This window comes from Ixodes scapularis, unplaced genomic scaffold (assembly GCF_016920785.2).
Source record: "Ixodes scapularis isolate PalLabHiFi unplaced genomic scaffold, ASM1692078v2 PGA_scaffold1__304_contigs__length_218370807, whole genome shotgun sequence".
NCBI lineage: Eukaryota > Metazoa > Arthropoda > Arachnida > Ixodida > Ixodidae > Ixodes > Ixodes scapularis.
In genome coordinates this window covers 141,225,634-141,250,083 of record NW_024609846.1, presented here as the reverse complement: position 1 = coordinate 141,250,083, position 24,450 = coordinate 141,225,634, and the positions used below count along the sequence as shown (strand labels likewise).

General features: G+C 46.0%; 1 protein-coding gene across 4 annotated transcripts in view; it reads right to left on the bottom strand.

Moving 5' to 3' along the window:
• The window catches only part of LOC115324777, a 72,815-nt gene that overhangs the window by 31,056 nt on the left and 17,309 nt on the right, over positions 1-24,450 (bottom strand). For all 4 annotated transcript variants that reach the window (XM_029985411.4, XM_042290957.1, XM_029985412.4 and 1 more), the window contains exons 4-7: positions 21,329-21,511; positions 19,624-19,740; positions 9,333-9,419; positions 2,869-3,007 (exon numbers count right to left, since the gene is read on the bottom strand). In XM_029985411.4, the coding sequence (XP_029841271.3) occupies positions 2,869-3,007; positions 9,333-9,419; positions 19,624-19,740; positions 21,329-21,511 (526 nt within the window). The remainder of the gene's footprint in view (positions 1-2,868; positions 3,008-9,332; positions 9,420-19,623; positions 19,741-21,328; positions 21,512-24,450) is intronic.

The following is a 24,450-nucleotide window of genomic DNA, read 5'->3' as shown; positions in this document are numbered from 1 at the left end:
GACACCTTTGAACGACGCGACCCCGAAGGGCCACTGTCAGCCCATCTGTACCATACTCCTAGCATTATCATCTTCATTAGTAGCGGTGCCACAGGCCTCTTAGTACAGGCTACCCAGCTTTCTGCGGCATCGCGGCTTTACACAGCTGAATAAGTATTATTATTACAATTACCTTGGCACTAAAACCTACCCACGGATCACTTAACTGTGTTATCACACTGTTGCGTTCTCAGTGATCAGCGCATTCGCTCGCCTCTTATGGGTTGTACAGCGCATGGCAATATATATGGCGCATGGAATAAACCAAGGGGTTCATTCTGCTGGGAACTACGTTGCTGACTGTTCCTTCCTCGTGCTGCAGGGCACACGACAGTTTGAACGATCACTCAGCCAATGGCGCTGTGTTTCCGCGAGGCACCGGCTGCACCGTTCCACGCCCAAGGTCAGCGCGTTGTACGCCGCAGATTAAAGAAGGGAGCGAAAGCGGCGTGCGTGCTTTTGCATTCACAACTCGGAAGAAGTGCTTAGGTGTACCTGGAGCCTTTTTCTTTTAAAACTGGTATATGTTGCCCCAGGGGTAATCAGGGGTGCATCAGTTTCGGAAGTGGCAGCTAATACACAATAAAGTCCAGTTGGCCACAGAGTACCGTATTTACTCGCACAACAAACATCAGTTTTTTGTTTTTTAAAGAAAAATTAAAGACGTTTACAACACCCTGCAACGCCTAATTGGAGCGCTGCTCTTGAGGAGATGGAGGGAAGGGTACTGAGGGGAGGGTATACCCCTCCTCCTCCTCCCCTCCATCTTCAAGTGCCTCCCCTCCTCTCCTTTTCCTCCCCTTCCTCCTTCTTCCTCCTCCTCCTCGCCAGTGCATTATGGGACATTTCCGATAATGCACAGCACAGTTACGCCGACGCCGATGGCGATGCCGCTCAAGCCGGAAATGGGTGCCTGAGAGCTGCGCTCTAAAGAAAAGATAATCCGGAGAGCACCCGGGGGTGTTCGGGTTTGTGGGCAGGCTGCTTCGCAAGACAGAAACAGTCGCCTGTTATCAAGGGGCTGAAGTGGCCCCGAAACATCGAGATCTTTGTTTTTATTAAAGCGTGGTTAGAGTTCCAAGTTTAAGTTTTAAATCATTCCTAACCAGAAGGATGTCCGTCAAAAATGTTCACATTTAAGCACCCCCCACAATGCCCATCGATATATGAACTTTTCTTTCTTCTAGCATAATTAATGTATTTTTGATTTTCGGCTCCGTGAGCCTTCAACTGTGTCTAACTTAGTTAGCCAGCTAGCAACCAAGCCCGCCAATTTTCTTTTGCCGCTAAGCGGCCAGGCCAATTCAAGCCAAGCCAAGCCACTCTCGTAATAGCTGCAATTGCGTGGTTGCGGAAGTGATCAACCGTGAAACCGAGCGGCACACATGCCAAGCGAAGCTGGGGTCGAGGAATTGCCCAACCCCAAACGTGCTTCGTCCATCGGATGCATTGATGTCAACAAACACGTCGCTGTCTGCGATCAGTTTTCGAACAGTGATATTGTGAAAGTGGGTAGGCCTAAGAACGGTTGCGTCGCTCTCCGTGTTGAGTGAGCTTTGTAGGGCGCTTTTTCTTCAGCAAAAGGCACGCCAAAAGCGCCCTAAAAGAGGTTTGCAATTTGTAGAGCAGGATAATTGTGGCGTACCCACGACCAGCCATGGGCGCGCCTCCGTCAGTGGAGACGTGCCACAGTACCCTTCCATGTCATATTGGCACCCAAAAATTACATTTGTGCAGTGTGTAAATGCAAAAATTTTACCCCGCATAATGAACGCACCCTCCAAATATGTGTAAATTTTTTGGAAAAAAAGAGTGTTCATTATGCGAGTAAATACGGTAGGTGTTTTATTCTCACTGAAAACTATTTAACACAAAATCCCTTAAAGGACACATGCGAAGGAAAAAAAACTTGTTTTTTTAGACAGCCGGGTTGGGAAAAGGACGTCATAAAACGAATTTACAACGAAAAATAAAAATTTTTAGAGCTATATTTACGGCGCTATACGAATTTGTAATTGGCGCACGCGGGCGCCGCGGAAAAGGGGCCCATATTTATCACGTGACTGGCCCCTATTTGTCACATGGTACCTGCTCTATCTCGGAAGCTTCCTATGGTTTTGAAAAGTTACTTATTCATCTTCGTTTGAAGTGCAACAAAAAACTAAGATTAATAAGTAACTTTTAGAGCCCGAAGGAAACTCCTGAAAAAGCGCAAACAGACATGACAGACCTGCGCGCCGGTCAGATGACGGCGGCAGCGCCCCGAAGCAGACAAACTTGTGTGGCGACGGCGGCGTGGAGAAACGCGTTGAAGCGGCGTCGCACAACGCTTAGCGTGCGGCAGCGGCGGCGACGCAGCGCGGCAGCGCACAGGCCTACCACGTGACCAGCAGCGTCTCCCGCTGGCGCCAACTACGAATTCGTTTAGCGCTGTAAATATAGCTCTAATTTTTTGTTTTCTTCGCTGTAAATTCGTTTTATAATATTATTTTTCCATCTAGCCTGTTTAAAAAAAAGTTTTTTTCCTTTGCAAGTGTCCTTTAAGGCACTCATTAGTTGATTTGACAAATCATCATTTTGTGATACACATTTAACAAGACCAAATTTGGGGAACATACTTTGAAGTCGGGAGTACAATATTCATAAATCTACCTGAAGTAGTACTTGAAGTACAACATACTTAAAGTATGTCCCAACACTGCCCACCGGAGTAGCACTAATTTATTTGAGGAGGTTTTGGGAAAAAGAACATGCTCAATGTGTGGTAGAAAAGCAATGCAGGGCAGAAGTGCACAAAGCGTAAGTTTGGGATGAGGAAAAAGTTCTCACGTCTCTCCATGAGGCCCTTGCCAAAGTTGCGCACAACCAGTGCCATGACAACGGCGACTGCGGCACGACTGAGCAAGGCCAGGATGGCACACGTGATGGTGGCACGAAACAGGATGGTCCACGACTCGTCCGAAGACAGCTGTTCAAGGAAGGAAGGTTTCGTGAGCGTGTGTGTTTATCCATACCTGCCAACCTAGCAACATAAAAATTCGGGAGACCGCCGCGCAAGAAGGGGGGGAACTTTCTTTTTAGTTTGACAAGAAATTCTGTGAAGAGGCACTCTGCGCAGATCACACTGTCTTCACAGTTGTTTTGGAGTAAACTGTTGATGGTGCCCTGCCCTTCTATGGCACGAACATGGTGCTGATGCTTTCGTGAAGCGATATGTATCTTGATGTCAAGCTTGCCGCCGTGCGAAACGCTCACACATCACAGGCACACATGGTACAGAATCCATACTTGTCAGCTTTCTGCAAAGTGACAAAGCGCGGAAACTCAGTCGCGTATGATATCAGAAATACTTGCAAGTACAGTATAGACCACTTACAACGTAACCGCTTATAGTGCAGGACCGGGTATAACCCGGTTTTTATAAACCACTGGTTTGCCTCCCATAGAACTCCATGTAATTACATACCGCTTAAAATGCAGGCGCGCGAAGGGAAATACCGGTTATAGTGCGGTTTCTGGAACAGCCCGCCGACCGCGCCGACGACCGGTGCAGCGAGTACGCTTCCCTGTGCGACACTAGATAGCGGCGCTGACGGCACTAGCCTCAAGCGGCACTCGCAGGACAAGGAGGTTGCTCGAAGAAGCGGGGAGAAGCAAAGAGAGAGGCTTCAGTCGCCATAGCGACAGAGGGATGCACGCACATGTCGTTCACGTGCGTGCGTCCCTCCGCTGCGTTGGAAAAGAACCGCAACGACAGACCAATCGCAGGTCGAGGAGAAGTGTTCGCGAGCATTGCGTGCTGGTCGCGGGCAGGCTTCTTCTATCTGCAAACATGGCGTCGGTTGTGATCGTCGTCGTAGATGGCGTGGTGGAAGCTCATCGTTCTGCATAACAGCGCTATCCTTGACTGTGAATTTTCGTTGTGTGTCGCTATGATAACCCAGCACATACTACAGTGTAGACCGCATATAACGTATGTCGCGGGAGTCGCGAAAATCCGCACTATAAGCGGTACCGCGCTATAACCAAAACATCAATTTTTCAGGCCAAAATGCACGCTATCAGACAACTTACCTTTGCAAAAGAATTTATTTCCATGTTAGATGAAAAATGAAGCTTAGTTTGAGGAAAGTCTTTATTTCACCAGACTAGTACACTTCTCTCTCAAGTGTGTCACACATTTTGAAAGAAATGAGCGACTTTTGCCTGGCGCAGCCTTTTAACGGCTTCGCGGGCTGCGGACGGACGTTGCGAGCGTTCGGGAATGCTAACCCTAATCACTTTTCTCCGGCGATGAAAACGCCTGAGAATTCGCATCCTTTATACGGTACGCGCCAGTAATACCTTCAACTTGAGCACAGGCACGAAATTCTCCAAATAAGAAATCCGAGCGATGGTCGAAAACACAAATGTTTAGAAAGCACCACTGTAGTCATAAACAAACACAACGACACGGGCGTTTCTGCCGTCTTGAGAGTGCCGCCACAACATCGCCGCACGAGAAGGTGGATCTTCCCTTCTAGTACGTGCTGGGTTATCATAGCGACACACAACGAAAATTCACAGTCAAGGGTAGCGCTTTTACGCGGAACGATGAACTTCCACCATGCCGTCTACGACGACGATCACAACCGACGCCATGTTCGCGGATAGAAGCCGGCCCGCGACCGGCATGCAACGCGCGCGAATACTTCTCCTCGACCTGCGATTGGTCTGTCGTTGCGGTTGTTTCCAACACAGCGGAGGGCGGCTTTGGACCACGACCAACTCTATAAAGGGCGACCAGGTCAGCTCTCCCCTCTCTATGGGAGCGCGTGTACCGGAAAATACCACGTGACCACGGCTGGGGACAGCGAAATCCGCCAGGCGCCGCCGCGTATCATCTCCAAATGCGCGCGCGGTCATACGCGACGGGCGGCGGTTGTGTTGATAAAACTCACGAGTTTGATTGTAACCTTTTCTGTCGACAACCGCATAGCTTTCTTGACATGTTCTGTAAACAGAGCAAAGCGACAGCGCTTTCGATTGCCGGTCTATTAATTAAGTTATTTCTTTTTTACCCCTTTGGGAAGAGCTAAGTTATGTCGAGTCAACGAGAGCAATGGGAGTGTTTGCTTATCAGTATAGCTTCCAGTCCTATAGCGCGGCCAGACGTAGTGTTTTTTCTCGCTTAATACGACCTGCTTCCGTTCGATACATTTTGTAAAGAATGGACACCCAGAAATACTCAAAATTTCAATAAAAAGATATCAGTTTTGGTTTTAGGGTATGGCTCTTCTCCACTCATAAATTTTTTTGCCAGGCCAGTAATGAACATACTAGTGTATACATGAAAAAAACATATACTCAATCTCTTGAAATAATGCTGTAGGAAAGGCAAAAGCGTAAAAATGTTTAAAATAGACCATTAAAATAGGAAGGCTCATAACAATGGTTAAAATAGGAAAGACAGAGACAAGCTGTATATTTACTATTATTCTTTCATTTTCACTAGGACACAGACAACTAACTTCTTTATGAGTGACGCACTAAATCGAAAACAGTAACGAATACAGTAAACAGTATCAGATAAACAAACGACGTCTAACGCGCTCATAATTAAAACATACACCCTGTCAGCAAGTTCCGCGTCATATGAAATTCGCGAGCTCGCAACATTAACACGTGAACATCATTCCTTCCGATGAATGACGGCTGATCCGGTACGTAGGTGTATCAGCATCACTGCATATTTAACTAAACCTTCAAAATGAGGAAGGTTATATACAGCGTCCAACATTGGCAACACGGCGTGTAAAGGATGACGCTGTAAACTTATATGTACCACGACCTATTTTGTGTTATGAACATGAAGAGAACCTATTTTCTCTTTATGCTACATAGTTTGGTGGGTAACTGATTCGCCTTCTGCTTGGCAAGAGATTTTCTTCAGCCAGTCGTTCCGGATCTCCGTCACCAGGAACTTGTGGAAAGCGACCCCCGTCGAAGTCCACGTGCTCGACTTGCACAGCGGCACACAGCAGAAGACCATCACAGCCCGTCCTTGAGTTCCACTTTACCATTAACGTTGAGCTATTTTACAGCCAGAAAAACCACGCGTCCACGCGTGCACGTGCCAAAAGACAGCTTGTACTAGCCTCCCCAGGCTTCCCGAGCGTACTAAGCAGCGGGGAAAGTGGAGATTCTAAGCAGCGCCAGCGGGAGCGGCGGGAACTAGGCGAACTAAAAAGAACTAAACAAGCAAAACAAAAAGTGGCGCGCTGGGGCAGGGGAAGGTGAGCTGGTCGCCCATTATAGAGTTGGTCGTGCTTTGGACGCACGCACGCACGCACGCAAACGACACGTGCTAGCGTCCTTCCGTCGCTATGGCAACTGAAGCCTCCCCTCTTCGCTTCTCCCCGCTTGCCCCGCCGAGTACCGCTCGCAGCTAGCGCCATTATCTATACTCTGTTCCACCTTCCGTCCGAGCGCAGTGGACGCCACGAGCTATCCCAGCCGATCCAGCGCCGGGAGAAAATCGCGTGACCTGCCGGTTGGGCAGAGGGACGCAGGGAGCTCAAGGTCACATGACACCCTCTCAACGCTGGACTGGCTGGGATGGCTCCTAGCGTCCGCAGCGCTCGGACTGAAGGTGAAACGGAGCATAGTGTCGTCGCGGTCGGCGGGCCGTTCGAGAAACCGCACTATAACCGGTATTTCCCTTCGCGCGCCTGCATTTTAAGCGGTATGTAATTACATGGAGTTCTATGGGAGGCGAACCGGTGGTTTAAAAAATCCGCGTTATACCCGGTCCTGCACTGTAAGCGGTTACGTTGTAAGTGGTCTATACTGTAGAAGGGAAGATCCACCTACTCGTGTGGCGATGTCGTGGCGGCAGTCAAGACGGCAGAAACGCCCGTGTCGTCGTGTTTGTTTACTTCGACTACAGTGATGATTTCTAAGCATTTGTGTCCTCGAACATCACCCGGATTTCTTATTTGGCGCGTTTCATGCGTGTGCTCAAATTGAAGACATTACTGGAGCGTACCGTATGAAGGATGCATATTTTCAAGCGTTTTCATCACCGGAGAAAAGTGATTAGGGTTAGCAATCCTGAACGCTCGCAACGTCCGTCCGCAGCCCGCGACGCCGTTAAAAGGCTGCGCCAGACGAAAGCCGCTCATTTCTTTCAAAATGTGTGACACACTTGAGAGAGAACTGTACTAGTCTGGTGAAATAAAGACTTTCCTTAAACTAAGCTTTATTTTTCATCTAACATAAAATAAATTGTTTTACAAAGGTAAGTTGTCTCATGGCATGTATTTTGGCCTGAAAAATTGATGTTTTGGTTATAGCGCGGTACCGCTTATAGTGCGGGTTTTCGCGACTCCCGCGACATACGTTATATGCGGTCTACACTGTACTTCTTCTTGGCTTTTGAAAGAGCCATCGATCGTTCCATCTAAACCCGGGGAAACACAAAAAGTAGTTTGGCGTTCCGCACGTCACTCGACGACCTGACAAATCCAACTGGAGCCTAGCGCACCCATGATCATATAAGCAGTGTACCAAAATGTGCTCGAACTTACTCAGGAGTAGAGGTTTCGTACCTTGGCGTTTGAAAATCTAGCATCCTTTTACGCTGCTGCTCCGAGTTGTCACGTGGTAACCCGCCGAAGTAACTTAAACCTACTCTCGAGTAACTCGCACTGACACAATTATAGCAATAGGGTGTCATAAAAAAAAAAAAAAAGAAACTATGGCAGCCACTTTTTGGGAGGTTTGAAATCGTGTCTGTAAGATCAGGAGATGTGATCAAAATTCGGGAGGCTCCCGGACAATTCGGGAGATTTGGCAGGTATGTTTATCAATATCAGCTTCTTCCAGAAGCAAACTTTTTGCCAAATGCTCCAACCAATTTACGGATAGAATCCAGTTTCACTCTCCATTGGTTGTGATGCATCAGTAGAGCTTCGTTCGCACTTTGAACGAGTCAATTTTAAGCAGATTCGTATGAGGCTAAAATACACCACTTCAATTTTGTTGCTGAGAAACTGGAGCAGTTCCCTTTAGCATTCATTGCGTAGGAAGTTCACAAGTAAAAATTTTTTTTTGTAACTTTGTATAAAAGTTTTTTTACATAGGACAACGAAGTTTGAGATGCACCAAGTTGACGAAATCTGGTACATTTAGTTGGCGACGTTCAGCGCAGGGAAGTGCGTCATACACACAGCAAGCTTTTGTTAGTATTTTTACTTTTCCGGTGAAGCCCACAGATGGCACCAGTGGCACGACCTGCGGTGTTCACTTGGTTTGCAGGACACGCGCAGGTTTCTGTATCGGCCGCGGCATTGTCAACATGCCCCACTAGCTTTCTGTATAGGTTAGTCCCTGCATCTGCGTCCAAAGCTAAGCATCCAGATGCAATATGCGGTGCCCTTGATTGGCGCAGGGCCTGCTCCAATATGGATGACCATGCACTGTGCCTGTTTGCATGCATTTCCTGGAATCCGAATCAGAGATACTCTTTAAAAGGAGCTGAGTTTTTTTTTATCCCTTCTCACTTTCTCTCTTGACAATGTCATATTTTTTGTCAATTCCCACGTTTGCCCCATCTTGCCCTCCTCCTACTTCCCTTTCCCTCCTTCAACTTCAGGATTGGAATCTCGTACAATTCACTGGCCAATTCGTCTCAAAAATGTCTTTTTCACATTCTTGATTAGAACGTTGATCTACGTCGTGCCTCATATCTAAGTAAAGAACTGGTTATGAAATTTTGTTCCCACATTCCCTTTAGAGAGGCTGATGTGCCCTTCACATTTCGTCCTCTTTTTCGGTCACTTCCTTCTTGCGCACTACCCTTGTAGTTTGAGGAAGGGGAAACGTGAGGGCTTTATGACTTTCAGAAGATTTAAGCCCAATTTTTGTTTCCCTCTCGTCAAGCATTGGTCGAGAGATACGGTAGATGCCCAAGCGCGCCATGCCTGGACAACCAACCGGCAGACCGCGAAGATGATCCACAAGATGCCAGATCTGCTTTCGGCTTTAGTATATGTTTTATCACCGTATTATGTCATTATTTAGCACAACATATCAATAGTGTGGCAGCTCTACAGGCTAAGAAAAGCGGGACAAGCTTCTCTAAAAAATCTTTTCGTTTGTTATGATTGGTGGTTTCCTCCTCTCCAGCGTCTGCTCTGCTAAAGGGGAAAGAGTGCAGGGCTTTGTGGGAGGAGCCTGCCCTGCTTTTCTGCAACAAACTACAGTCGGCCTCCACACTACGTGGGGATCGACTAGCCAGATAAAAGACTTACTGTGTATAGCCTGTAGCCGATATAGACCACGTTGGGCAGCCAGAGGATGAAGAACAGGGCCACCAAGGGCTTGCTCTCATGGTCCATCTGGTGGGAGATGCTTCAATTCAGACACCTGCTACAAGGTGTGCGGCACACACAAACACTGGTGCAGCGCAGCACAGACGCGCGCCACGGTCCTTAGTTGCTGTGTGATGTGGAGCACCAATCTGCCCTTTTCCTTAATCTAATGTCCAATACACACACACAAAAAAAAAAACGCCACCGAATGTGTGCTATACAGTCAAACCCGTTTATAACGAATAGCAGGAAACGCTACGATCAGTTCGATATAGCAGGTAGTTCGATATAGCAAAAACCATTTACAACAAACTTTCACGATGCGTTCGTTGTAAGGCGAGTGCTTCTTTCTAGGGATGTGCGAATAGTGAATTTTCACTTCGAAGCGAATACGAAGCGAATAATTAATTTCAACGAATAGTTTCGAATCGAAGCGAATAATTTCGAAGCGAAGCGAATATCTTGCATTTGCTAATTTAAAAGTGAGAAAATTTACAAAACAGAACTTAAATAGTTTGCACATCGATATGGCTTAGCTAGCCGTGTCGTCTTCAACATGTTTTCTAGGCTACCAGAAAAAAAGTCTGGAACAGATTCAAGGAAGCAAACTTTCCCCCAAGTTTATTGACGCCTGTGCATCACGTCGTAAGCTTTACTCTATATTGCTATGGATAAACACCAACTGCTCCACGTGCTCTGGGAGGAGGAGCTCCCTCCTGCTTGTGACAACGTTCCCAGATGTTGAGAAGAGCCTTTCACTTGATACCTGCGTCGCCAGAATCGAGAGGTACAGCTGGGCAACCTTTGCCAGCAGGGGGTACTTGTCCTTCCCCAAATTCCTCCACCAGAGGTAGGGGTTCTCCGATCGCGGCCTTACAGGTGAGTAAAGGTACTCCTCTACCTCTTCTGATGGTCGTCGGGAGCAGATGCTCGAGGTGCTGGTGGATGCCAGGGCCCCAAAAACGTCCCACACATCACTGCTGGCACTGGCAGGTGGTGCAGTTACGTCTTGGGTCTGTTCAGAGTTCTCCTCCAGGGGAAGGGTCTTCTCTACAGCTACACATAGATGGTTCTTTGCCCATTGCTTTTCACTTGGTATAGTGTAGCACACAGCCTTGAAACGGGGGTCCAGCAGAGTGCTCAGCGCATGAGCACTTTGAAATTTAATGTCCACAAATCGGGACTTGACATTTCGAAGCAAGCTCCCTGCAAAGACTGACTCCTCTCCACCGCTGTGTGACTGTTCGGTCAGCAGGACCTGCATACAGTGCACTAGTGGCACCACTTGTGAGAGAGTGGGGTGCTTCTCGGAGCACGACTCTCGTGTCGCCTCCTCAACGCACTTGAGGACTGATGTCACTGATGCCATGAGGCGCCACTCGCTTCAGGTCAGGTTGTCAAAAGTGTCCCGTTCAGACAAGTCCAAGGAAATAGCTGGACGCAGCTTGAGGAGACGGGACATCATGTCGTACTCGCTGTTCCACCGTGTGGCAACATCTTGGATGACCTGAAGGGGTTCCAATCCCATAGAAATTTGAATTTCTTTCAGGCGGCTTCTTGCCACGGAGCTTCACTTGTAGTGCCCTACAACTGCTCGGGCTTTGGCACAGAGCTCGTCGAAGTCCGGCGTTTCCTTCTTGGCGTTCTGTATACACAGCTGCAGTGTGTGCGCGAAACATTGCAGGCTGGTCCACGTCTTTCGCGATACCGCACTCAAAAAGTTCCTCGCGTTGTCGGTAACAATAAAGACTGGAATGTCTTGTGGCAGTCCCCATTCTCTAGCCAGATCAAGCAGGAGGCTCTTCAGGTTTTCAGACGTGTGGCCCTCGGGCATGTGCCTGCACGCCAGGTTATAGTTGCGGGGCTGGAAGTGTGCATCGAGTAAGTGGCACGTCATCGAAACATAACTGTCCCCCGTCCTCGACGTCCACCCGTCTGTCGTGAGGGCGTAGCATGGGGATCCATTCTCAAAATGGTCGCACAACTCGCCTTTGATGCGCTCTTTCTCTTTGGCACAAAGCTCTGGCACCACACCTCGGGAGAAGGTTGTCCTCGAAGGAACCTGGTACTCGGGAACGGCAGCGTTCATCAACGCCAAAAACCCCGGCTCCTCGATGATCGAGTACGAGTGTAGGCCTGTGGCAAGGAACAGCGCCGTTTTCTTTGTCAGTGTTTTCGCTCTCTGGCTATCTTTCTTCAGCTTTGGCTTGAAAGGTACGGGAGTCGCAACCCTACCGTCAGACTTTTTAGCTCCTGTTTTCTTCGCACTTTCAGAAGCACGCATCTTCTCAAACGCTTTAAACGGTCCGGGAAGACGCTTCAGGTGATTTACCAGAGTCGTAGTTGTACCCGTCGGCGTCTTGAGGCACATCTTGCACGTGTGACATTTAGCACTGTTGGGTCCTCGATCAAAGAACTCCCAGATCGCGCTGCGGCAGATCGCCCGTTGAGTTTGGTGACTTGGATCGTCCATGACTTTTCCGGGAACGCAAGGACAAGCTGCATTCACAGTTCGCAGCGAAAGTGACAGAAGTAGCGAACGCGAGAAGAACAACAAAAGGAGAACAAGGAAATGGTCAACGATGGCTGGTATCGCTGGTATGGTCCGCGCCACCTGGAAGTCTACGCTGATATCGTTCATATTTGAAATTTATGACTGTTCAGAGCATCGTGATTTCGACTTTTGAATGACACTTCACAACCGTGTCAGACTTAATTCCAAGAAAATAATTACAGTATTCGAGAGGTATCGTAACTATCAAAATGAGGATATTTTCATTTTCAGAATGGAGAAACTATCGGTATCACCATCATTGTTTTCTACGCGGGGCAGGCGGGGCAGCAACGGCGTATGCGTTTGTTGTGCAGCACGTGGGAAATTAGTTCAAGTGTACTCGGAGGCAAGAGGACAAAAATAAGCCAGGAGGTAGCTCCGGCAATCGTAGCACACGGTCACACAGTTTTTGACGTGAATGTAATCTTCTGGGGCCCTCAAGAACACAGTTGAAGCTAAAACGAAACTAGTTCCCTCCGCCACCTTCGCTCGTTTGGTGGCTCACGGGCTAGCCCGGATTGTTTTAGCGGCAGCTCGAACGCCTAAACCTATTCCTGCCCGGAATGTTTGCTGCCGCGATTCTTTCTGGGCGCCTCCTTCTGCATTCCGAAACAGTAAGTACCTCGCAAACGATGGTCCGCGGCAGCGGCCCGCAGATAGGCGCCAGTTTACCTCCGTTGGGGAAGTCCGTTCAGTTGAACTGAGGTGTCATTAGCGGCTCGATGAAAGTTGGAGCCGCCGTTTAACTCCGGCCGATCGCGATTGAGTCAACTGTCGTTGACTCAATGGCAGTTGAGAGCGCTCGTGTGACTAGGGTATTAGCTTACCTCTTTTCGAATAAGGTCATGGTTTGCACAGTGTTCAAACTTCGAAATACTTCGAAAATATTCGAAGTTTCCGAATAGTACTATTCGATTCGAAGTCCGAATCGATTATGGCATTATTCGCTTCGATATTCGAAGCGTTCGAATATTCGCACAACCCTACTTCTTTCTCATCTTTTCGGTTCCACCTTGTAACAAAGCGCCAAAAAGTTTTTTTTTTAAATTTTTTTATTTTTTTATTTTTGCATGCGTGCAGCGTTTCTTCTTTTAGCTTATCTCCCCTTCTGAGTCACTCCTCTTCGTGGGCAACCACTTTGAGATGAAGTCTTTTTTTTTTTTTTTTGGTGCATGGGATTAGTGTTTTTTTAGCTGCTCCCCTTCTGAATCGCTTCTCTTTGTCAATTTTTTTCGCGGCTCGAGCTTTTGATATTTTTTTCTTTCCTACTTTTTTTCTTTCTTTTTTTTTTGGGGGGGGGGGGGGGAAGGTTAGAAGACGGTTGTTTGCACGTTTTTGGAAGCCTTCCTGGGGGAGAACGGTTCAATATAGCCAATATGTTGTTCGTCATAAAAAGTACTTTTTACATGCATTTTTATTTAAATATTCCGCGAGTTCGATATCGACAATAATTCGCTGTACGTGGGTTCGTTCTAAACAGGTTTCAATGTAGATGCAAATTATTCTGAAGAATGTTGGGAAGTATCTTTTTTTTTTTTTTTCAGTTTGAGGATATGTTGTTAGATGCTTTTATGATGATATTATTTGCTGGATAAAAATAAAGTAAGGAATCTATGTAGTAGTGAAGTACTTTTGACTACAAACAGTGAACTTAGAACAGTCAGTTGGGGAGAGAAGGAGATACTATTGGCGGAGAATACATGAGGCTTGCACATTCAAGACGTCATTACAACACGACACACGAATTAGATGCAACGGCTGCATAGGCCTTTATTTCAGAGTTTGGTCCGGTCAATCTCATGGCACAAGTTTGACTTTAAAGCATTTTGAGGGGAAAAATTTAATCAAGGGGCTTACGGGTTGACACTCTGTACTGGTCAGTTCTTACGTTCACATTGTTGAAATGAAAATAAATCAAAAAAGAACTATGAGGTGATTGAAGAACCAATACTCATCTGCCATTGACATACAAGGCTATCTGTGCCCAATAAAATAGTTTCATGACCGCAACAAGTTTGCGAAAGTGAAATTGCTTCATGAGCTACCAGCTGGTACAAAATTTTGAAAAGGCCGGGTCTATAAAAAAGTATACTGATGAGACTTACTTTGGAACACAGTCATTTAGAGGGTTACCTTGAGCTAGAATTCTCTAAATTAAGGGTTTGCACTTCCACGACTTGTGCTAGATATGTTTGTTATGTACAGTCGAACCCTGCTCCAATAAACGCCGCTTCAACGAAATTTCCATTTGAACGAATATTTTTCAGTTTCCCATCATAAAAAGTCTTACAACAGTGAACACTGTTTCCTCTGCCGTTCCGCTTGAACGAAACTTTACAGAACAATTCAAAGTTTTAAAGTTTAATTTTCAGTATGGAAAACAAACTTTCGAGCAGTTTGGTGCATTTTGGAACATAAAATATGTCTACTATATAGTTTAAATCACATGTTGAACCACCAAAAACTGACACTAATAACTGGTACCCGAGCGCAATGTTAAGTGGGCATGCAGGCCGCCATTACTCGATGGCGATGAGGCTGGCCTTCCCGGCCTTCCTTCGCTGTTGCACCGATGTTGGTTGCACCCTAGCTCTTGGCTTGATAATCCTCTGCTGCAGACTATCCAAAGCCAAAGCTCAGTAGTCTTTAGTTTTGTCGGTTGTACTTTTGCCAGTACAGTATGCGGGCTTTTTGGACATGGCACCGCAAAGCAAAACGCGGAAGTTTTTATCTTTAGAAGATAAAGCCCGCATCCTGGCCGAAGTTGCAAGTAGACAGAAGAAAGCTGTCATCGCGGAAAAGTTTGGAATGTCTTAGAGTTCTTTGCCGATGAACCTAAAGTCGAAAGATGCAATCAAAAAGGCTCTTGCATCAGGGACATCGGCCAAGTGAAAGAAACTGACACCGTCGGCGCACAAAAACCTCGACAAGACTATGTACACATGGTTTGTGGAGACGAGGGCAAAGAAGATACCCATCAGCGGAAACGTCGTGCAGCAGAAGGCCTTAAATTTCGCTTGCCTGCTTGGAATAGACAACTTCAATGCTAGCACCAGCTGGCTCAACAGGTTTCTGTACTCTACCAGTTCAGATGTGCCATTTTTTTGTTCATTTTACAACAACGAAGATTTCGCTACAAAAATTTTTTCCGTGCACCGTCAATTTTGTTGTAGCGGGGTTCGACTGCAGCATCAATCCAGGCCTAAAAGCATCCAGATTGTTCATAAATACCTAAAACAGGTGTTTTCTTAAGTGTGTACTATGAAAAAATAGGTGACACGTATGAATGAAACTAACAGGAATCGTGGCAAGATGATTACCACATCTACAAGATTCTAATGCACTTCTCTTTTTCAAGACAACAATGTGCTTGCAATTACCCGTGCATTACAATCAAACCCAAAAACCAAAGCAAAGAGAAAGCTTAAAAAGCCTGCAGAAAGCACTGCCCCATCAATATACTAGACAATGTGCTTTGGAGCAGTAGGATAGGTGGCGCAAGTTACTACCTTTATCCATCATACGGTTTTGCATTTGCCGTTTTTTTGTTTTCACGTCTGTGGTTTCATCTAGTTGACGTGCTGTTATTCCATGCTCATGATTTTTTTTGGATGTCCAGCCTCCTCCAGCATGTGTCCATTCCCTTTTACTATGCTTGGCTGCACATGCAAGCTCCAAGCTCGCAAGAAGCAAAACTGTGATCGAAGGCGGAAAAGCTCGTGCTGAAGGCAGGATCACTAAAAAGACCTTGCTATTTTGGTTTGAAATAACGCAACGCGACAAGGTCCAAGTCAAGACGAGACAGAAAACAGCGCTGTCGCCTGTCTCGTTTTTACTCTGTCCTTGTCTTGTTGCACTGTTTTAAGCCAAGGTGCTCATCAACCAACTAGCCCAAACATACCTTTTAGCAACCTTCCTATTATTTTAAATCAATTGCGTTCCCTCGCCCACCCCCCTTAAAAAGAATATTACAAAGTTGTTTTTTTTTAAGTGGAAAGTAATCAGTTAAGTTAGGGGGTTTTACGTGCCAAACCAACGAAGGGCATGTGGCACGCCCCAGCGGCAAACTGAGGATTAATTTCGACCACCTGGGGATCTTTCTGACGTGAAACCAAACTCTTGCCTTCTCTGCAATGAACCTGTCAGATTGGGGGCACCTCGGCCGTGATTCGGACCTGCCATCTGGGAACCTGTAGGCCTGCACTTTAGTTTTGGCACAGCGGAGAAGGCCAGCGGAAAGCCATCGTTCCAGCCGAGAAGAAAGAAAATCTACCAGCATCGTGTGCTTTGAACGTTGTGATCTACGGTGCCAAACTCTCGCAAGATTCTCAATGACTCTCGTGTATAGAGCGTGCGTGCCTTATGAACCATGTTTTATGAAACATGAGGTGGCCTGCAATTCCGTTTTCATCCGAGTGGTAGAACTGGCACCAAGTTAGTTTTCAGATATGTGCACGTTAAAAAATTCTTTCCAGTGAAAATAGCGCAAGTACAATACAGAAAAAAAGATATTGCTGAGAAACATCTGAATTTAAACAAACGAAAAACACGGGTGTTTTGGGGCAAAAACAAGAGAGCGAAAAGTGGAAAGATTTGTTCTTACAAAAAAAGCCATACTTGGAAATAAATAATGTTTCCATGCTAACATGAAATTTGAGCTGTGTGCAACATGAAGGACAATACAACTTAGATTTGCGATGTCGATTTCAAGGCCCATATAGACATTTTTCATCCTTTGTGATGCAAGCTGTCCTTTTCTGCAAAGAGACAACTGGCGGTGGACACATTTTTTTTTCAAGTTCGAGCTCAAAGAATTACTATAAAATGAAAGGGGGGCCTGGTTTAGTCCAGACATGGGCGCTTGTCCGGTGAAATCGGGAGCTGAACATATAATTTGCATATTTTTAAAGTTTGGGAAATGTTAATAGTGGGCACTTGAACGAAGTGGGCACTTCCGCTATATTTTACGGTGTGCAGGCCAAGAACTACAAATAACAAAAAAACTTAATTTCCAAATGCAAAGGAAGGTAAACCAAGCCTATTTCTTGAGAGACTGTAAAGGCATCAATTTGGGCCTCAAGAAACCCTTTTCAGTCGTGACAAAGACCCGAAATGCCCAGAACACAAATCACTCCCCGCCTTTCCTCCGCCACCAACTTTTTGCAGGATTAAACGTTCCAGCAACTTGCACCACCAATTCTTTAATCTTAAAGCATTGAAGGCATTTTAAGGGAACCCCCCATCCCCAGAAATTTCTCTATCCGTCAGTTCGTGCACTTGACCACTAAATTGAGCAAGAAAATCAAATTAGGATATTTATAAACCAATCGGTGTCACACATTTATTACAGTCGCCGAACAATAATTCAGGTTTCACCGGGATTGTGCAGAAGGCTAAATAAATAAGCGGTATGCAAAAATTTATTCGATCAGTAGTTTGCTCAAATCGTTTTGCATTTCAGCGGTCCACCTACACGGCAGTGTCAGCATTATGCGACATGAAGTACCCTCACAATGGCTGGCATAGAGCGCACTGTCCACGTCAGTGAACTTCTCGGATGTCACGACAGCATCAGTCAAGTTGTAAATAAACAAAACTATGAACAAAGTACAGAAGCGGGCAGCAAAGCGGTTCACGAAAAAATTAGACGACCACAATCTCTTCCTGGATTGGACAGACTTCAGAGGCATGAACAGAAGTGCAAGTCAAACCTAGCCAATGAAGCAGACAACTAGACTGAAGATGCAGTCAGCACCATTTGTCACTGCTTGGAGACGGCGGAAGACGCGTGCACAACGGCAGCGGACAGTGCCTCCACGTTCCCTTCGTAAACACCACAAAACAAAAGTGTCAATTAACCAGCCTGAGGCGAGCGTGCTAGTCCCTTTCCTGTCATCCATTCGTTTCCGTTAAATTATGTACACCCTCGATAGTGCCAAAAAGAGGCCACAATTCCGATTATAGCCTCAACTCGGCTCCTGTATGGCACGAACAATACCCCCTTGCGTAGAACACACACAGCGATGTCAAAGCTACGGGCTAGATCAAAACAAACAAAATGGTGGAAGCTCGGTTCATGGTGGCGGTATGATTGCTGCTAATGGTCCTAAAAACCAAGCAATGGGCCATACTTTTTCTGGATTCTTCTTTTTCTTCTGTAAACCATTTTTCACACAAAAATTAAATTTGCAGATATACACCAATCGAGCTCACGTGACACCAGAACTTCACAAGATGATGTCGCGTTACATGACCACGATGCGTTAATAACCGATATGTCCTTCTCCACTCCCCGAATCAACTATAATATCGTCTAAACAAATTTAAACGACCATTCTTTATGTACCGTTTTTGACACGATTGAAAGTCAACCCCCCCCCCCCCCCTTCCTTAATTGCACATCAAAAAACAAATCTCTATGGTGTTTTATGGCGAAGTTGGGCTCTTTCGAAAGCCCAGCTTCCAGCACACGCTTGATGCTTTCTGGCGTGCATGGGCTGCGCATGCACGCACGTGGTGCACGAGATGCCCAAGCGTTATCGAAACTGGAAGCTCGCGCTGCAGGCGGGACAACTGAAGCTGCTCCGTTCTCGCTCTGTCTTCAACTGGAGACTATGATTCGTCCGCACTGGTGTTGTCGTTCCCGTCCTGACCACTGCAACGTTCTCAAAGAACGTCGTTGGCGTCGTCCCAAGAAGTCTTGCACTTCGCAAACAACAGCGTCAATTGCATCGTCCGCGCTTGCCCAGGGATCGCGTTGCACGTCATGGGTAGGAACCGGTTGCGCACTTCTGGGACGTACGATGCAAGCCTGACCTCTAACTCCGGAAGGCATCCAAACCCATCCAGACTTTGGTTTGCGGAAGCCTCTTCGTCTGCCATCGCGGTGAAGATCCCGCGCCCTTGCAGACGGCGCTAGAGCACCACCCACTCTGAAGGGTCAAACTTGCGGCCAGCGGCGCGGTTGTTTGTTGCTTCTGGATGAAGAATGGCCATTAACGAGCGGCGAAATCCTAAACTGCCCGGATGACGCGCGTCAATACAGAAACGTAGTTGGCGCTCCAGCGTGATCCCGACACTCGATTGAATGACATGGACCGTGAATCGTGCAAAAAACTGCGAAAGGAAGCAGCAGGGAGCGAGGCTGTTCCAGTGGCACTTTTAGAGTGGCTCTTGCGTCAAGTGCCGCCAACGCTGGGAGTCGGGTGCGCCGTTCATTGTCCACCGCAGCACATTTGGGCTAATTTTCAAATCGCTATCAATAATACTCGTTCGTGCAGTTAATAATTTAAAAAAAGAATTGTAAAATGAGAGCACAGAATGGGGCAATGCCACAGGTACAGCCGGCTGAACTCGTAACAAATCGAGGTGTTCTCAATATTGCAATTGCTTCGTTTTTGTCGGCAGTGGAATGCTTTGGTTCGATTATAAGTCGATCTCCCCCCTTTCAGATTTTCACAAATTAAGAAATGGGTCTACCCACATTCATGTAAATACGTACAGCATTCCGTGCATTATGGGAATTTGCAGATAAAGGTCGGTGCCAATTTTTATTTAGCAAGACAACCCCCATTTGCAGGAAAATTACTCGATGCTTGGCTTCGGCAGCAGGCGACCACACGTGGCAAAATGTTTGCCAAATGCTCGCCTGCTAGGCGACTGGACGGATGTACTCACGGCCAAGTATCCCGCCACTGCCCAGAGGCAAGTCACCACGGGGCCAACAGAGAGCACCCAGATCTCGAGCTGGCTAAGGGTGGTGCCATTCTCCAGCACAAAGATGAGCATGCTTCCCTACACAGAAAAAAACAACATTAATACATTTGTTAAAAAAAAAAAATTAATAACAAAGCAAAGCACGACAATCAAGCTCCGAGCAAGGCCCAAAGAAGGAAAGCAGCAAGCATGGTCACAGTGAAATGAGGACTGCGGGCTATTGCACTTTACCCACATAAATGTTCAGTCTGGCACGCTCCAATGGCTCCCCGCTTTTACAGCATTGTCTACTCTCAAAAACAGAGGATACATAATTCAGTGAACAAATGAGCATCTATCTATAGTTTGTGATAAAGTCAGTAGCGAATGAATAAAATCACCACTTGACAGAAACACTAAATCAAGTGCAACTTCGTCGCAATTCTTGTACCATGCCAGCTGTGCTAAAATACTCCAAATTTTTTACTTGCAAAAAAAAAAAATTGAAAAAAAAAAAGAAAATTATTCCTAAAGTGTGTGTCACACTTGTTTGCCGTTTACAAAACTACGAATTTTCTTCTGTGAAAAGTTTTATAACCTATATTAACGGAAGGTTGTTACAGTGCTATTAAAGGGACACTAAAGTGACAGAAAGAAAAATAGAGGGTCGTGGAGAAACTGACTTTTAGAGTAAAACTTTACGATTGTAAAACTTAGAGGTGTACTCAACAATACAAATGCCCTAGGCTCTTAGCCTGTCATTAACTATAATCAGTTTGCAATCATAATACTGCTCTTTCACAACAACCACAGTAATTACTATTCTATAATCTTGCACATCAATAATTATACTGATGGATCAAGAGCATGTTTGTGGAGGTAAGGAGTGAAGAAAGAATGAACGTGTAAGACGAAAACAACACAACCACACCTTTCATGGCTGTGTTAAAAGATGTGGTTGTGTTGTCCTTGTCTTACATGTTTATACTTCAATCCTGACTATAAATGTATAGCATTCTTATTTTACCTCAATCAGCAGACTGAATACAACTGCATTTCTACCTCAGTCATGAACAAAACTGATCAAAGCCGCCACTGTTGCACACAGCACAAACTTTTAGCTCACTTTCGTCTTTAACGCACCAATCACGAGTATTTCATCAACAAATTAATGGGCTAAAAACAAAAGTGTAGAACATGTAAATAAAAGTCCCCAGCAAATTCTTTACAGGCAACCTAGAACAAAATGCATAGGAAAATGTTTCCCGAAGCTTCCTGGAACTCCCGAATAAACCCACGGGTCATCACTTCCCAGACGAGGCCGCAACGCTGGATTTCCCACATCACCCGCCGGGAACCGGCATGAATCACGGACTAGACATGAGCGCTGCATCGCTGTTCGGTGGGGGGGTTGTGCCTAATAAGCTAGGACACAAATTTCAGCTGAACGCTGACACAGCGCTCGTGTCGAATTCGTGCCCAGCACTGGTCTCCAGTAGAGGCCAGGTGAGCGAAATTCTGCGCCTCCTTGCCTAGCAGAAGTTTCTTTTGCTCTAGCAAAAGAGGCGTCTTGTGAGAAGGGGGGGGGGTCCCTCTCACAAGGGGCCTCATTTTCTAGACGACGGATGACCTGGGTGGCGAAGAAGCCCATTCCTAAAACAGAGCCGTCAACCGACTGGTTCCCCACCTGCAATTGCAGATCGAAGGAGATGAGGCTAGAGCAGAGGAACAGCCTCTGGTACATGAACTGCAGGTCCGCCTTGGCATTGATGTGGAAGAGCAGCCTCTTCTCCAGCCAGTAGCCCTTGGCCACCTGGCCGCCCCACCACAGTATGCCAGTCAGGAAGACCAGAGCCACGACCAGACGCGCCTGCAAGGGAAAGTTGATTTGACCTCGGGCGCCCATAATACGGCAACAAGAGCGCGTCTCTGAGGGGTGTTTCCTGCTCCCTCGTTTCTGGTCCCTCAATATTCAGCCAACGACGTCGCAGGAGTGTCACGTCACGGCTCATGGGGCGGATGCAGCACGTGCCCGTTCTGCTGCAGCTCGCTCCCAGCTCGACAGTTTGTAAGCTTCGGCGGCTGCGAGTTGGGACACTGCAACGACTGCGACACCCGCATTCGGTCGTTCTCTTTGCCAAAACTTTTACGACTAACCGTCAGCATTGTGACCTCCAAAGGCACAACACGTCGACCACCACCGACGTCGTTTGTTGCCAATTCGGGTTCTTTTTCGAGGCGTGGATGATACGGGACGCTAAACACACCAGTCAAGGATGCGATCCAGGCGCCTCAGCCATGAGGCTGAAGGGCTACGCGACGCGAGGCTGGTTCAGATATCTGCGTTTTAACGTGACAGACTGCATTAAGACTCGTTGCATTCCGTTACGACGCATTGTGAAGAGTTGAAACGAAGTAGCACCGGTGTGCAAACAACACTGAACGCTCCTGGTCTTGAACTAGGCTGAAGGTCTTTAGTAACCAAGAGATCAAAGCTATGCAGTATTGATGAGAAAGAGTTCCTTAAAACATTGTCAGAATTAGTTCGAGTCCACGGTGAAAAAAATGATGCGTACAACGTTGGGTAACAGACCAGAAGTGGGCCAGTGCTACCCGATGAATGGCGCAAGCGTGTCATCTCGTCGTAACTATCGTCACAAGCTGCCACAATGCAGTAGTTGGTCACACTTGAAAGCAAATATCTGAACCGGTCTTTAGCCACCGTGCTACAGTGAATGAGAAGGTGCGGGTAACGTTCAAACCTCAACCGGCAAACTGCAGTGGAATCTGGGGAGCCTAAAGTTTATTGTTCGGTATCCGTGCGCAGGTAGCTGCAATTCCTCATTCGTTTGTGGATCTCCTTTAGTAAAATGGGAGAGATCCGCTCCGACACGCTCTGGGGTAAAATAGATGCGTGGGCCTTCGTCGCTAACATCCGCAGACTGTACGCGAGTAAACATGCTAAAATAATCGAGAGACCCAAAAAAGATTGGTTCGCGGCGGCTAAGTTGTCACGAATAAATTTCAGGAATACGAGCAGCAATCGCAGAAACTTTGGCCACACAATTATATTTTCAATGTGCAGTGATAAAAAAAAAATGAGGACCCTTTAGAAATTGGTAAGATGGTAAGTCCACAAATGCCCTTACATATATTATGGCAGCTACCCAAAAATAGAAAGAGTTTATAAGAAAAGAGACACCAATTTATTTTCACTTTATTCGGCTTAAAAATTGCCTTCCTTACAAAGTTTTGCTAAACTTCCTTCAACCAAAGGCAGGTTGCAGATTTTCCAAGTGTTCCAATTCAGCGCATTTACCCTACATACTTATCCCCTCACTTTATTTTAACAAAACACTAAACTTCTGCCAATTTTTTTTTTTTAAGTGCCTAGATGGGAAAAGCATGCAACAAACCAAACTTTCCCTGTATAAGAAAGAAAAAAAAAGCTTTAGCACAATATTTTGGTGCTAGATGTTTTTGTAGCATTATGAGTGACGGATTGCATGGTCTATACATAGGCTTCTTCGTTTACAGGTTTCATTTTTGCAAACCACTATTTTAATGTTTGTAAACTTTGTCTAAGTTTTATCTTGTTCTGATGGTTGTGTCCCCATTGTCCTCTGTGTGTCCTTATTGGGAAATGGGTTTCGTCCATTTTCTTTTTAAAGCCACCCGAAATAACCATGATGTTTTGGGGTTTTTTTTTTAACTTTTTCGTTGAGGATTGCAGTCTATAACAATTTGAAAATAAAAAAAATTCTAAAAAATGATGATAAAAAAAAGAAAAGAAATCCCCATTTTGGAAAAGATGGTATGGACATGAAAATAAAAAATTAAACCAAAAAATTAAGAACCCTATTTACACATATTTACTTATGCACATGTGCTACCCCTTTATGGTGCATTATTTATGTTAACCAGCACCTTTATTTGGGGAATGATGATTGTTAATTACGTCCATTATTTTCATCTATCTTTTGTAAGTAGTTTCTTGTGTCAGCCAGCATATTTGCTTGTCTTAAAGTTTCGCTTCGTGTGGATGTCTTATTAATTTTACTTGATTTACCCTTTTAACAATTTTTTTTTGTTTTTATTTTGTACGCTGCCACAGATTGTATTAGGCTCTTCCTATCAAGGCCCGTTCACACCCTTGTGACCTCTTAGAACTGGGTGCCTTGAAACCTCTTACAACAAGAGGACACACTGGTGCCATCTATTGGGTAACAGTGTAAACTTGGCGGTCCGGCATATTTTCTATTTCTCTCGTGCATTACCGTTTCTTCTTGGCTCGAAAAACTTTTGTCAACGTTATAAACGAGCTTTCTCATAGGTATGACACACATTTGACCTCGGAAATCCCGCAAAACCTTCACTCTTGCGAAATGCAGTTCCAGGGTCACCGCATAGATGGCACCAGGATGCCAGTGTGTTCCCTCATCCAAGGAAATTTTAAGAGGTTTCAGCAAGTCTCGTCTCTCTCAGTCGTACTCGGTTGCAAGAGTGTGAACGGGCCTTCACAGTCCCGCAAGGGACTATTAGTATTTTGAAATAAATGAAAGAAATAAAATAAATTTGAGCAATTTCAAAATATGCTTGTCTCTGGGTCACTGTCTCAGAAGAGAAGCATGCTTCGTAATCGCTCCCAAATCAAAACGAGTCCCGTAACATAAATACTGTGTTACGAATGTGGAGGTGCGAGCTCTTGCATCTCAAATTAGTTGGCGCACGCGTGTGACGACCACACTCCAAGGCTAATAATGGCAAGTGACTGCAGTACATCTCCACTTGACCAAAGCAAGACCTGCG